The sequence below is a fragment of the Pantherophis guttatus genome, chromosome 5 (assembly GCF_059756535.1).
Source record: "Pantherophis guttatus breed Tessera chromosome 5, ASM5975653v1, whole genome shotgun sequence".
NCBI classification, from domain to species: Eukaryota; Metazoa; Chordata; class Lepidosauria; order Squamata; family Colubridae; genus Pantherophis; species Pantherophis guttatus.
The window spans coordinates 52323043-52338851 of NC_142067.1; the positions used below are offsets into that span (position 1 = coordinate 52323043).

Genomic DNA, 15809 nt, shown 5'->3' on the forward strand with positions numbered 1-15809 from the left:
AGTAAAGCATTCTTTCAGCTAGACACAAAGCCTTCCACGCTCTAAATGCTTTTGTAACTTAATCTGACATCAACTGAAGATTTTCTTTTCAATGCTGCTCTTTACAATTTAGAAGGAAGAACACTGAAACTGACTTCGGTTTATAGTCTTGCAGAATAATTTGGAAGGTTTGAGTAAGTTCTCTTTACTTTTTTAATCAGAGACTTTTTACAATGTGCTAAATTAAATCTGATATTTTACAAAGCAAAGTGGGCAGTGAAACTTTCTGCATCATAATCTGTAAATGTATTTAAATTGTAAAATGTAAACATGTGAAAGAACGAAACATACTGAAAGCAGTTAATACTTTTATGTTAGCAAAAAACATTTTTAATGTGATTCTCATAAAAAATCAATAGTGTCTAAATCTCAAAGATATTATAATATTGCCATGCTATTGGCTGAATCTACCTGAAGACTAGCCTAATGATTTTATATATTGAACATGCATGAGAAACTTCAATCTGAGCCCAGGTAGGCTGGGAAAACAAAGCAGTGATTATGTAATATACCCAGAGTTTTAAAATTATCTTGATTATCTTGATCAGTTATCTTGTTTCTTTTTGTGATTGTAGAATTGTGTTCTTAAGAGAGTAACTGATAGCAAGGTTTTTAAACTGTCCTTTTAATATGCAGTGTGCCTTTTTGATACATTCATAACACATCCAGATAGCAATAATGCCATTGTATAGTTATTATCTCGCCATACTTTATAAAAATACTCTGCTATTTGGTAGACTATCCAATAATGCATATTTCCACAGTACTCTTTTAAAATTCAGGAGGGGGAATTGGCAGACTATATTACCAGAGCAAAATTACTTGTCTCTTCTCCATCCAACTAGTTCCTTGCCATTGTTATCCACAGTCTTCTCAGCTTGCAAGCATGCACTCTGTCTTTATCTGTGCCAGAATTCCAAAAATTTCCAAAAGCACAATTTTATCATTCAGAAATTAGCTCTATTTTTCCAACTTTTTATATTTTTCATAATTCACATTCAGCTGTCCAAATGTATCTGATAGCCACATTCCTTCTGTTAAAAATATCTGTTTGCATACTTATATACTGCTATAACCACATTGATTCCTGATCAAACTAAAAAATTTTAATCTGAGTGGAGGAGGATCTTTTTGCAAATGGTAAAGACTAGAATAAATAGACTGGTTTTTCTTCACTGTTTCCCTAGGAAAAGTTTTCTTGCAAAAAAAAGCATAGTTTCTGTCATGTATATTTAACAAACAGGTCATAACCCTATGCTATTTTAAACTATACATACATATCACTTATATTGGTCTATATTTTATTCCTACATAGCCTATTCTTCTTAGTCACTTGAGCATACATCAAAGTCATTAGCCATCTTCAAATTGGCTTCTGTTACTGTCAGCTTCTGTTCAAAACTGCTGAATCGTTTGCTTAGCAACTTCCCAGTCTGAAAAGATGCTTTACTAGCTGCTGTCTGTCTGTAGCTTCTCAATGTGGCTGCTGGAGTGATGAACCTGCTGGCCTCTGCTTTCCTTTTGGCTTGTTTGCTGCTGGTTTGGTGAAGTCCATGCCTGCTCCTGCTTTGTCAACACTTGTCTGTTAAGCTGATAGCTTTTTTTTTTACTTTCTCAGCTGCAGATTCCTTCTTTCTGCTCTCCTACATACAGCAACACACCTACACACACCCACACTCTGGTGTTCTCCACCTTCTCCTTTTACAGTTGAAAACAGGTGTAACTGCAATGGGCAATTTAGGCTGCCTTAAAGCCCCAGGGGAGAAAACAAAGGGAAGGGAATTACTCATGATGGCTTTCCTTCCATGCTGAGTAAACCATTGCTAAAAATTCCTTTATCTGTTTTTGCTGAATGTTGTTAATGGTTTGTTTTAATTTAAGGTTTCATTCAGAAATGTTGAGCATGTGGTCCATTTTGGAATCTTGGAATTTTGTTTTAGTTTCAAGAAGAAAAATTGCTTTGTGAGAAACTGCTTAAGAAATAATATAGATGTTAGATTATAGCTCTAATGAAGAAAAAACAAGGAAAACATTATGCAAAATCAGACTCATATGACCATCCAGATAAATGCTTGCTCATTCTGTCTACAGTCTTAACCTCTTCTAGTTCCTTCTTTAGATAAGTAGATAAACCCAAGAAAAATACTGCTATTATACAGTAGCAATCAGCAAGCTTTTCTTTCTAGGCAGACATCATCTGAGCAATGAACAACTCCATTCAAAATTCATAAACATTGATTGTTCTCAAAAACTGCTGCTTTAAGACATAGTCTGAGGCCCAGCACTTTTTCGGTAAATGTGGTAGTAGTAGGACCTTCCAGAGCTTGACTACAAAAATCCAAATGACTGATAAATTACAACCAACAGTTAGAGATTTCTGAATCTCTTTGTTGTCATCTAATTTTTTTGCAGTTCTGATAGCCTTAATAGTAATAAAATCATTTACAAAAGTGTTACTTCCAGAATTCCTAGCAAACTGTTGAAGATAATACACAGAGAATCTCAGAAGTTCCCTCAAAAAACTTGGATTACAATAAAGCTAGTCCTTGACTTACAACAATTCATTTAGTCACCATTCAAAGTTACAACAGCACTGAAAAATGTGACTTAAGACCATTTTTCACAGTTACGACCTTTGGAGCATCTTCTTGATCATGTGATCAAAATTCAGATGCTTGGCAACTGACTCATATTTATGACGGTTGCAGTGTCCTGGGGTCATGTGATTACCTTTTTTTACCTTCTGACAAGCAAAGTCAATGGGGAAGCCAGGTTCACTTAACAACCGGTTACTAATTTATCAACTGCAGTGATTCACTTAACAACTGAGGCAAGAAAGGTCGTAAAATGGGCAAAACGTACTTAACAAATGTCTCACTTATCAACAGAATTTTTGAGGTTAATTGTGGCTGTAAGTCAAGGACTACCTGTACTGTATCCAGGTAATAAAGAATTAGATAATCACTACATGGCAGGAAGGAGTTCATGTCTTCTGTATCTCTATGCTGCCATCTTGTGTCCTTCCTTCCTTCCTTCCTTCCTTCCTTCCTTCCTTCCTTCCTTCCTTCCTTCCTTCCTTCCTTCCTTCCTTCCTTCCTTCCTTCCCAGAAAAGTTAAGATCTCCCAAATTGCTGAAAGTGATTTTTCAAGTTCTGTATAGAATTCTGAAATTTACTATAAAAGAAAATAATACACAAGCCCCAAATAGACATCTATTGATGAAAGATTTTGAAAATTATTTTTTTTACAAGTCAAAAATGTCCTCTAAATGGGAATATAAATTCTCTTCAATCTATGGTGTTTTTTATTTGTTATTTGTTTTCTTAGGGATGGGGCTTTTTTTTTAATGACAATATGAAGTAGTGGTTAATGACAGAAAACACTGGAGCTGTCACTGTCTCTCAACCTAAGGATTTCTTATACTGGCAGGAAGAGAAAAGGGCATGAAGAGTCAGGCTTATTAGATGTTTTATTAGCATAAAACAATAACAATGTAAATTAGCAAATTATGTGGGCTACTTTGAGTGAAACCAAATTGCCAATGTAGTAGCATTTACTCAGATCCTACAACTGCCTTGGTAAGTTAAGTAAATAATAAGCTATTTCTCCCTTTGTTTTCAGCTGGTTATTATTGTAGGGTAGGCACATATGCTACTTATGTAAATTATGTTCAGGGTTTTATCAGCATCATTCATGATCAGAGACATATGCAAGGTTTTGTGAAAGGAGGCCGTTTTTCCTCATATCTTGACTTAAACTACCATACTTGTGGAGGGAAATTATATTTAAGGCATCCTTTAGGGCTGATCCATCATAACTTCACTCCTTCCCAAGTGCCTGCTTTTTCACCTAAAGGTAATGTGGTTTTTGTGTGTGTGTGTGTGGTAGAGATAGAAAGACATATTTCACTGTACTGTAATTAACATATTTGATGGGCAAGAAGTGCAGCAGTGGATTTTAAAGGTCACATTTAAAGAGAACTCCCGTTTTTTCTGCCCCAGCATTTATGATGCTTATTTAAAAAAAAAAAAAAATCAACAAATGAAGGCACAATGTTATTGTCATAAAACTATCTAATCAAGAATAATGTTGGGATAGGCTAATTGCATAGCTCTTTTCATAACACACTTTTCAATTGCTTCTTCTTTTCATTCTTGCAATTTCTCTCTGTGCGGTTGCCAGCTTCCATGCCTTGAATGACTTCTTATGAAGTGTCACAACTTAAAAACTTTAGAAGATTAGTCATTGTATAAACCTAGGGATCTGGGGACAATCTGGCTACCCCCATGGATCACCAGGGGGTGATCCATGGGGGTACAGATCACAGTTTGTCTGATTTGGCTATGGGGTTGTCCCCATTTTTCTCTCATCACTTCATGTGTCTGTCTCCCGAAGCTGCATTCTCAGTTGAAGAGAATGACCATAAGGCTGCTGTATCAGAGCTACAGAAATCTGTACAGCTGACGGATGGCAGCAAAGTTATTTTATGTAACTTTTTCCTGCCATCAAATGGATATATGCAGCCAATATGATAGCTCCAGCTTACTGAAACAAAATAAATGGAAGTAACATTAAGAACAATGTACATTGTAGGATCTATATATATTTATATAAGTCAATACCCTTTTTGCCCAATTACGTTTTGATTAGTTTGATTCCCTTTTATTATAATTTAATTCTTTAGCCAATTCTTTTGTAGTTACTGCATTTAACATGCTTTAAATTATAGATAAATCAGGACCATTTGCACTGTTTTTCTATTGCTTGTCACTAGTATGACATTAACCAAATAAATTTTAAACTGATTCTCCTTTTTGATGCAGTCTTAAGTCAGTAATCACCATCCATCAGCTTGCTTGAATAAGAGAATGGCTGATCGAGTGCTTGTGATTGGCAGTGGAGGCAGAGAACATGCATTGGCTTGGAAGCTGGCACAATCTCTACATCTGAAACAGGTACTGGTTGCACCAGGAAATGCCGGAACAGCCAATGATGGGAAAATGTCTAATTCAGGTAAAAAGATTATTATTTGACAATGCATTAATATATTTAAATGCCCCTGGGGGGAAAATCCATAATACCTCCCCAATCCATTATACTACATATTGTACAAAAATAAATGTTTAGGACAATGCATTTGATTTATGATTACACAGAGAAAACAATTTAATATGAATTAAATAGAAAGAAGAAGTAGCTAGATTCATAGAGTCAATTTAGTTAGGTTAGTAAGTTAACCCAATTTTCTGGATCTGTACAACACATTGAATCAAAACTTACCTTTCAACATTTTTATTTTATTATAGAAAATATAAAATACAAAAAAAGAAAAAAAAGAAAATAGGAAATTAAGGACGGGAAAGTGGATGGGGAAAGGGGGTGTGAAATACAAGGGGGAAGAAAAAAAAACAGAAAAGGGGGTATCGACTTCCAACCCTTCCTAACAGAGTACAAGATAACACACTCCAGCCACAACTTTTTGTTTTTACACATTAATATATAACTAGCCATTTCTATAATACCAAATCATTCTAATCAACAAAACCATGACCAAAGTTTCATTTTTCCCCCCCACAAGCACAAATTCCAGAAGTGATATCCAAATGTAGGAAGAAATATCTTTCTGGGTTCAGCTCCAAGTGGGGAAAAAGACACTGGAAACATGGAGACTGCTTGGAAAGATGGTATAATGGTGTACAGGATCACATGGTTTGAGTTCCTGAACAGAAAAGGGCGAGATACAGCGAGTCCCCGGGTTTTATGCTCTCTCTGGCTTTGAACTTCCTGGGGCCCCGAAAGAGTATCATGATTGGTTGTCAGACTCCCAAGGGGTGGGAGTCTAAGCTAGCCTTGCTGGCTGATGTAATCTTCCCAGGTGCCATGTGGTGAGTTTCTGTCCTAGATGGGTCCTATTGTTTTGCAGATTATGGTTCTTTGACAAAGGATTGAGTTTCTGCCTCTGGCCCATTAACAAAGGTTTGGGGGGGGGGAGGCAGGAAGCTGTTTTGTCTTTAAAACATATTTCTCCATTTCTCATTCAGGGAAATATAATATTCTGCCTTTTTAATATTTCCTAAAATATTTCATTCTTCCAGGAAAGGGGTGGATACTAACTTCCTACACAAATAAGAACACATTTTCCTCTTTAAATAAACTAATCAGTTTAACAATTGCTGCTTTATCTTCCTTGCTATGGAAATAATGTGTTTCTATTTGCACCTGGTAATCCTTATGAACTGTCACCATTTTTATTTACAAAATCTATTGCATTCTTTAAATTCTTTGGCCTAAAAAAGGGGGGGGAGGGGGGGAACATTTTTTCCCCTTTCACACCCTTTTTTTCCTTCAAAGTACTAAACTTTTTAAAACCAAAAAAGGCACTTTTTAAAAAGTCAAAACTTCTAATATATCTTATTCTTTAACATACAATCTTTAAACTTCAATAATGCATTTACCTCCCTCAAAACTACCCTTATAGAATATTTTTTCTTTTTATAAGCATCCTTTTTAACATACAGAGTTTTTCTTTAAACTGATATATCATTTTCTTTTACTTTCTCTTAATACAGGTACATTTTCAATAGCTTTTGCCTACTTTAAAAGTTACTTAAGCATTTTATATATATGTAAAAAAATATATTTGCAAATTTTGGGTTAAACCTTTCTTTCTGTTGCACATATCAAGCAGAGAAAAATGCATCCTGATTCCAATTAACTCATTAAGTTTAAGTCACTCCTTCCAGCTTATCTTCATGGAGAAAAATCTTTTTCTTCTCTGGAAGTATCAAAGACTTGTAGTCCTTTCTTTTTAATAGGAGATCCTCAACCTTGTTAATGTCCTTAAAGAAAATGTCCTAAATTTGTCTTTTTTCTCGAAGTTCTTCTTTCAGTTGTGTTGAGAGGTTTACATTTGAACCATAATAATGAGGACGAAAGTGAAAGTTAATATCTGGCTCTTCTGAAGCTACGATAAACTCCTCTGCATTTTCAGCTACTTGTGAAGTTGCCTTGGCAGTTTGGTAACATTCTCCACATGTTTGCATCTCAGAAGTATTTTGAGAGGATTTTTTATCCTCAGAGAACAACTGATCCACAAATTGATGTATTTTATTTAGAGATGTTTCAAATATATCTATAATACTTTGCTCCACCATCTTGGTTTTCTCTTTTAATCAGAATCAGAAGATTTTAGCTACCCACAGCTAAGAAGACCAAGCAAGCTACTACTACAATAGTAAACTAAAACCATAGCTTTCAATCTTTTTCTTTCTCAGTCAGCCTTTTCCCCCACTCTCCGCCCACTTCTTTATTTGGCTTGCCTTAGCAGCCTTCTTCCTTGTTCTTTAAGACAAAAAGAAATCCCTAAAATGGCGCAGGTCTTCAAAAAGGTATAGCAGGCTGTTGCTGGAAAGGGCCTCTTTTAAATTGACTTGAGATAGGATAATAGTCTTTGAAGGTGATTAAGATAAGGAAGGCATAACTTACTGTCATTTTGAAACATGAATTTCCAAAAATGAGGACTTCTTAAGGCCCCGAACAGATTGCAGCCTCTCCCCTCCCAGCTTTTGGCATGCAGACAGCTTTGGAGTTCAACTCCAAAAGCAATCTGCCATCTTATAGCTGTATTTAAAGTCCCGAGGGGAAGTTATTCGACACATCCTTACTGGGTGGGTCATAAAAAACTGATGGGATATCAATCCCTTCAGTTAGAAGGCTGAAGAGCAACACTCCAGGGAGAAATCCTTCTGAGATCTCTCCCCATGCGTGTGTTCAATTAGCCATGTTCCCAGGAAGTCCTCAATCAAAACTTATCAAACAAGTTGAGTTTGCATAACTGCATAAAAACTAATCAGTACTAAAACCAACCAAACTTAGCATATTGTTAAAAAAAAAAAAAATGGAAACTGCCCCTCACATGTAAGAGTTCTTCAGCCAACCCTTTATATACATTTTTGAAATTATTATTTTCATTAACTGCATGATTTTTTCTGCTTCCCTTGGGAGCACAGCTCTCATATTTAGTATCTGGATCTTAAATTATGTGTTTTTATTATATATTTCAGGTGTTTTAATTAGCAACCATACTATCCTTTCCCAGTTCTGCAAAGATCATAACATTGGGTGTGTGATTGCTGGACCAGAAACTTTGCTTGCTGCTGGTAAGCTCTGAACATCCTACAAAGCTGAGGATTTGAACTTAGATTAAAATTAATCTCCCAGTCTTGGCCTATAGAATGATGTACAATCCTGGGCAAGGAGTTCAGTGTTGATACATCATGATTGAATGGCATTCTAAATATTTGATAATGGTTTGAAGTACTGTAGTTTGCTGTTATGGAGTACAAGGATGCTTTCAGATGATGTTTTTGTCATGCAATTACCATTCCTCATTTGGCAAATTTTATAGGGAATCCATATACCATCATCTTACTTTTGCAGCCTTCTTGTGTTTTTCCACATCTTTTTTCTACAAAAACTAGGAAAAAAATATAGATTAGGCACACAGTATCTTTTAATTAGTAATCTATAATTTAACTTAATTGATAATACTAAGTATCTTCCATCTTGAATTTGCCTTCCCATTAACTTCTGAGGTGCTCAGAAGTTAACGGCCACCATGACAGTCATGGGCCTATGCATATCATTGGATCAAATCATCTCCCTGTGACTTCTCCCCTCTCATGGATCCTGTCACTCCCAGTGGTTCATGGACAAACTGAAAGAGATGAAATAAGTGACATATAGAGCAAGCAGGCGAACAAAGGACAAATTCAACTAAGCAGGATAAAACCTGCTATTAAGGCCTACACTTATAACTTACACTTGTTGCTGTAAGGGCAGCAAAGTGACAATTCTTTCCAACCTGTATTGACTATCTACAGATAGCCAACTGGTGGTCTTCTTACTTCAGCTTCAACCACAACAATACACGAGCACACAATAGATACAAACTTAAGGTAAACCGCACCAAACTCGATTGCAGAAAATATTACTTCAGCAACAGAGTGGTCAATGCCTGGAATGCATTACCTGACTCTGTGGTTTCATCCCAAACCCCCCAAAATTTTAACCTAAGACTGTCTACTGTTGACCTCACCCCATTCTTAAGAGATCTGTAAGGGGCGTGTATAAGAGCACCAACGTGCCTACCGTCCCTGTACTAATGTTTCTTCTATTTGTATCTATTTTATGTATCCAATCCATGCTTATGCTTATTACCAAATACTTTCTTGACAAAATAATAATAATAATAATAATAATAATAATAATAATAATAACAATAACAATAACAATAACAATAATAATAATAACAATAACAATAACAATAACAATAACAACAACAACAACAACAACAACAACAACAATAATAATAATAATAATAATAATAATAATAATAATAATAATAATAATAATAATAATATAAATAAAAGGTGACCTGAGTCGTCCTGGAGAAAGGTGATTCAGACAAAGTTGTAGGAAAGAATTTGCAGGCAAAATTGCTCACATTCATTCCAATTTGAATGCCACCTGGTAACTGGGTACAGTCTTATTTGGTTTCTAGGAACAGTTTGATCCTGCTAGACCTGAAGAAGTGGACAGAGTCCTTATAACTGTAATTCAGCCACCTACTTCTTAGATTCATGCCCCAAATGTACTAAACAGACTGATAAGCAAAATCCTAAATTTCATTCCGTGTGCACTCCATTCTTACAACCATTAATAAGTGTATTAATGAATATTCATATAGCGACTGATGACTAATAATGTTGTCTTTAAAAATGGATTAACATAATATTTCCAACAACCTCATTATATTCCAAACTCTTCCCTTTTCATAGCAATGATGTATTTTTTAAATGCTCTTTCTTCTGGGACAGTACAATAATATGACATTCAATTACATAAGCAGTTTTATCTGAGCCTTTCAGTATTTCATTACTAGGAATTGTTGATGACTTGGTAGCAGCTGGAATTCAGTGTTTTGGCCCTACAGCCAAGGCAGCCCAGTTGGGAACAAATAGATATTTCACTAACATCTTTCTTGATCAGCATGGAATTCCCACAGCAAGATGGAAAGCCTTTTCAAATCCTAAAGAAGCATGTGCTTTTATTAACAGGTAAATACTTTCTTTCTTTCACTGAAGTATTTAGACTATCTGTTCTTAAGCAATGATTGTGTTTCTAATAAAATAATTTGATACAGGAGGACCTTACAAGCATTTTAAGACTCTATATATGAAGAATATTTCCTCTTTTTTATGCCTAATAGTATGAAATAACTTATATAACATTACTGAAACATATTTGCCAAAATCTGTTTTCATTGATTAAAAAAAGAAATTTAAGCACAAAAACTACTCTTTCTGGTGACACATCAGAAGGAAACATTAGACAAAGAAGACTGTTATCATGGTCCGCAGTAGTGAGAGAGCACACCTCACACCAATCTTTCTTCCTTTTTAATCAGTTTCTTGAAGCAGATTGCTTCTCTGCATCTCTGAGCAAGTTCTACCCCAGTTCTGGAGTTCGCTATGAATGGCCAGTTCATGCAAGTTAGAAGCTAAAAGCTTGACTTTTAAATAGCTAAAAGAATCAGATTGGACAAGTATAGATTTTATGTGTCAACATGACTATTATAAAGTAAAAAGAAAATAGTACTATTATTCCTAGATAAAATAATATAGAAAAAGTCTTAGAAACAATATAAACAATCAAAAATATGTTGACAGTAATACATTACTATAATCATTTTTAAAAAAACATATTATTGAGAATTCTAGCCTGCATGCACAATGATGCAGATTATCACCTTATGCCAGAGGTCAGTCAACCTTTGAGTCTCATGGGAGGCAGTTTAACCAAGCCCCTCCATAAGGTAATAAAATTAAGATTTCCATCTTTCAAAACAGAGGCAGAAGATGTAGATAAGGCTAGAAAAAAGAACAAAGTTCTGTTTTTTCAGCAACTTTAGAGGTAATTTATTAGGTTTCTCAAGAGGAAGTCTAGGAATAATTGTAATAATTGTAATCCCAGATTGGATCCTGAGACCTCTACTTTTCTACCTTAAAGACTGTACTATGCATATTCACCCTTATTGAAGCATTTATATGATGCTGATTAGAATTGTAGGAGTCCTGTGAATAATGTTGGTCCTTGATTCTGTCATATAGTTTTCCAGTCTGTAGTTTTACAGAAGGAGATCTTAGATCATATCCTGTACATTTTCTTCTAATATGCTCTATCTTATTTTAAAGCACAGATTTTCCTCCATTGGTGATCAAACCTAGTAGTTTCGGTCCTAGAAAAAAAATAGTTCTTGCATCCAACCGAGCAGATGCCTCTAAGGCAGCACAAGATATTCTTCAGGTGACTTACATTTCTATGTAAAAGTATTCCCTGTATTTATACATAATAATAAGAAAATACATAAATCACATTATGACTTCAGACAATATATGAACCCCTTAATGTGATTCATTTTGGTTTATAATTGCTGTAAGCTTACTGAATTCAGTAAGTGAAGTTGCAATATATTAAAGTGAATCAGTGAATCAGTGGGCCAAAATTGATTATAAACTACATTTTATGGTGTGTCCTTTCTTTTCTGCATATTTATTATAAATGCAGAATCAGATCTCTGCTAAATGTTTCTTTGTTTTCAGAGTATTTTCTTCTGACCATTGACTTGTGTAATCCAAAATAGGATACAAATATTCTAATAAAATAGTACTGACAAAGAGAAAAGCTTATCTATGATATGGTTAAAATTAAACATCTTCCTAACAGTGGCACTCAATTGAATTAGCTATGCATCCATAAACACAAGTGATGGAGCTCTTCCTATCATAAGAGAATGTAGAGGACATTGCCTATAAAACACTTACGTTGGAAATATTTTCTGCTTAAAAAAAGCTACCATCTCAGGAACAAAACTTGGACAATTTTAAGGTTTTTTTTTTAAACAAAACAAAATTGGAAGAGAAGGGAATTTTTTTTAATCCCTGGCTGGTATTTTTGTCTATGTAGAGTAGACCATTATACAAAACACTAATTCCATTTGCCACTTTGGGGCCTAACTTTGCAACGTAATAACAGTAGCTATTATATATGCAGGTATGCTGATGTGTATAGTACCCCATATGATACTATGATTACTTAAGACACATTGAGCAGGGGTTTGACTCTAATTCTACAATTAATTGTGATAATATAAGATAAGAAATTATTAAGGATTTGACTTGTATTACCCATGAGTAGAATATGTTCTATAAAAAGTTTTATATGTGAAAAACGAAGTGGTATTGATATTGGAAATGCTGTAAAGATAGTTTTTCATTAAAAAAAAAAGGAAAGATGAAAAGAAAAAACAGATTTGACCAGTGGCTGTTCTATTTATAATGCAGGACAAGATGTGTTGTCATTCTGGAGACTCGTCTGAGACAGTTATCATCGAAGAACTCCTTAAAGGGGAAGAATTTTCAGTATGTTGTTTTATTAAATATATGTGTGAGAATTACCATTGTTTGCTTGGGTTGCTTTTTACCCTGATTACATACTCTAGTATGATTATTAACATCAAAAATAAAGCTAGCATAGTGCTTAGAAAAGTGTTGAGCATGACAGTAGTGCTAAGTATTATTGATTGTAGAAGTTCAGATACAGTTAATTTGTTGGATTGACATATTTGGATTTAAATTCTCATTCTGTTCTCTGAGTAAACTTCATGCTAGTCAATCAGTTTAGGTGGCTGTAGGACTGCTATGGATAAAATAAGTGCATAAATTTCTGGAGAATACACAAATATTTTAACTAATCCAACAAATGCTTAAAGAAAGAGTCCCTTGTAGAACAAGTTTTAATGTAATTCTTTGTGGCAACTCCTGTGCAAAGAGCATTGTCAGCATTTTTAAAAAAGAAGCAAGTGCAAAAGCTACACAAGGCATTCACTCTCTAGGTTTAGCATGTGGCCTAAAACCAAGTTGATTACAGGCGACAAGCCTTGATATATGTTTGTATGTATATGTATACACACAGACACACACACACACACACACACACACACACACACACACTTACTCACTCACACACAGTATGTACCGGTATATGTGGGGAGGGGGCTGAGAGTGAATGCATGTATCTAAAATTTTTAGGGCAATTGAAGTTTTAAAAATACAGTAGTGCCGAGCTTTAACATTTTTAAGAATTTTGTTTGAAAATATTATTAAAAGCCAGAAAAAAATAATAATTTTAAAAGCATTATGGTGAAGGAGTCATAGAAATGTATTTTCTTGCATTGATCCTTTCCCACCTCCACATTCATGGAGTTCAAAGTAAGGAAAGATGAAGGTTTGTAGATTTGGGAAAGAACAGGAAGAAAACCAGAGAGGAGTAGATAGTTGTGGGGATAATGTTAACCTCCCTGATGTGAAACAAACTTAAGTTAAGAAGCCAGAGTAGAGCTGGAAAGGCTTGTTGAACAATTTGCAGGTCTAGCGTGTGTTAATTGAAATACAAATACAATAAAAACATGGATTTCATTTATCATATATATAATCCATTCTTTTTTGCTCTCCTTCCAGTATTTATGCTTCGTTGATGGAACCACTTTTATTCCCATGCCACCAGTTCGGGTCCAGAAGCAGCTGCTGAATGACCATCAGAGTCCAAGCATTGTTGGAATAGGAGCCTTTGCCCCTTTTCCTAAGGTGCATCATATTTGGTCTATGATCTTACTGAAAGATGCCAAGAAGCCTTATATATTAAGTAAATAAGTAAACATTTGGTTACTTTAGTAGGCTTCCTGGGTAAACAATCATTCAACTTTATCTTTTCTAAACGTTCAGTGATATTGGTGGTTTCCTTTCTCTATAGAAACAAAGACATAGTGCACAGAGGGCTATGCACTTCATTAAAATATGGAACCTCTGGCACCAAAGTACAAGGACATTGTATTTTAGCATACATACAGTATACAATACACGTGTTTACCCTTGGAACACAAGGATAGGGATGTTTCTGCCTGGCAGGAGAAAATCAGAAGTTCTGTGTTTGATTAGAATGTAAAAGCTGTGCTTCTAAACACAGCCATAGTCATACTCACATAGCCCACACACACAATGTACACAGATACACAGATACACACTGACAGTATTGAATGATTCATAAGTATCAGTAATCAATGGCATCTTGACTTCTAAAGTATGCCCTTCTGTTTAGGTTGCAATGTGGATTTAGAAGATGTGCTGTTGTAGCAAACTCGTGTTTGTGTCTTGCTGTTGAAGAGAATGTACAATAGAGAATTCTCAATGTGTTCATCTCCTTGACTTACTAGGTTTCTGAAGTTCTCCTGGAAAAAATTAAAAGCACACTCCTTCAACACATTCTTGAAGGTATGAAGCAAGAAGGTATGTCATATGCAGGTAAGGGGCTATACTTATTTTTCATTTTTTAAAGGAATTGTTGATAGTATAGTAGACTAGTTATGCACAAAGTATGGTCTCAAGGTTGCAACCATCTCACCCCACTAAAGTCTTGCATGTGACTTCTTAGTTCTTCCAAAACTTATTATTGAAATCTCAGTTCAGGCATAATAAGAAAATGAAGGAGAAAACAGCCACATTTTATTTGGGTAAGTAGAATTCTACTCTTTTAAATGGTAAAATAAATAGTAAAATATTAAAGCTGAAACAGCTCCTGACTGGAGAATGACCTTTGGCCTACTGTGCAAAGCCTGAGAGCTGACAAAAGTTGTGAATCCTGTTTTAGTCCAGCTGCTTGATGTGCTTAATTGAATGCCTCTGAAGAAGCTTATGGGGTGAATGATGTTGTAAATGCTGAAGATTGTTGCACAGAGATATTTGTACCCAGACGACATACTGTTTAAGGAAAGATGGAATGTTTATATTTTGAAAAATTATATATATATATATATACTGTACATATATATATGTATGCAAGTTTTGGTGTATTCGGGTCTTTTCCCATGTAAGATTGAGAGTATCTTGGCGACGTTTTGACGAGGTCCCACTCATCATCTTCAGGCTGGTGCGATGATACCTCCCACCTGCCAGACATCTGGAAACTAGCCCTAGTCAACAGAAGAGTCCCAGCCACAAAGATTAACAGAGGACCCAAGATAACACATGACACCACCACCAATCATCCTCACCAGATTCAAACCCAAACCCATCCCATAGACGAAATACAACCACCATCCAGGAGCCAGACCACAGCGGCATCACCAGCTGCTGCACCCCCCTCTGATCCCCACACAAAGCAAACTGACACACGCCATGAACACATGGCAAGACCTCAAATTCGGAGCCAAACCAAAGCCCGGGATGTGGCATCACAGCCATCTGCTCAGAACATTACATCAAAACACTCAGGATATCACAACACTAGAACTCAGGATGTTAACACACAGCCCATTACCCAGGTCATTAAAACACAAAAGACTAATGGGCACACATCAAGGACCTCACCCACACAGGATGTTACGAAACAGCTGACTAATTTGCAAACATTAACTCATCAAGATGTAACAACGCAGTCAACCAACCCGCTCACAGCAACAAAGCCAGCACCCCACACCTCCCCACCAGTATTTATAGAGAGACGGCAGCTCCGATCATGCTTTCCTTGCACAAGCACGAAACCAAAGACACCAGCCTGAAGATGACGAGTGGGACCTCGTCGAAACATCGCCAAGATACTCTCAATCTTACATGGGAAAAGACCCGAATACACCAAAACTTAGTTCTGGCACC

General features: G+C 35.6%; 1 protein-coding gene across 1 annotated transcript in view; it reads left to right on the forward strand.

Annotated features, from left to right (window-relative positions):
• Positions 1-15809, forward strand: part of LOC117657118 (trifunctional purine biosynthetic protein adenosine-3-like) — a 42372-nt gene continuing 26563 nt past the window's right edge. The window contains exons 1-8 of the mRNA XM_087895853.1: positions 1-173; positions 4863-5052; positions 8103-8198; positions 9983-10157; positions 11295-11406; positions 12444-12521; positions 13620-13745; positions 14372-14459. Coding sequence (XP_087751979.1) covers positions 4908-5052; positions 8103-8198; positions 9983-10157; positions 11295-11406; positions 12444-12521; positions 13620-13745; positions 14372-14459 — 820 coding nt within the window. The 5' untranslated portion in view covers positions 1-173; positions 4863-4907. The remainder of the gene's footprint in view (positions 174-4862; positions 5053-8102; positions 8199-9982; positions 10158-11294; positions 11407-12443; positions 12522-13619; positions 13746-14371; positions 14460-15809) is intronic.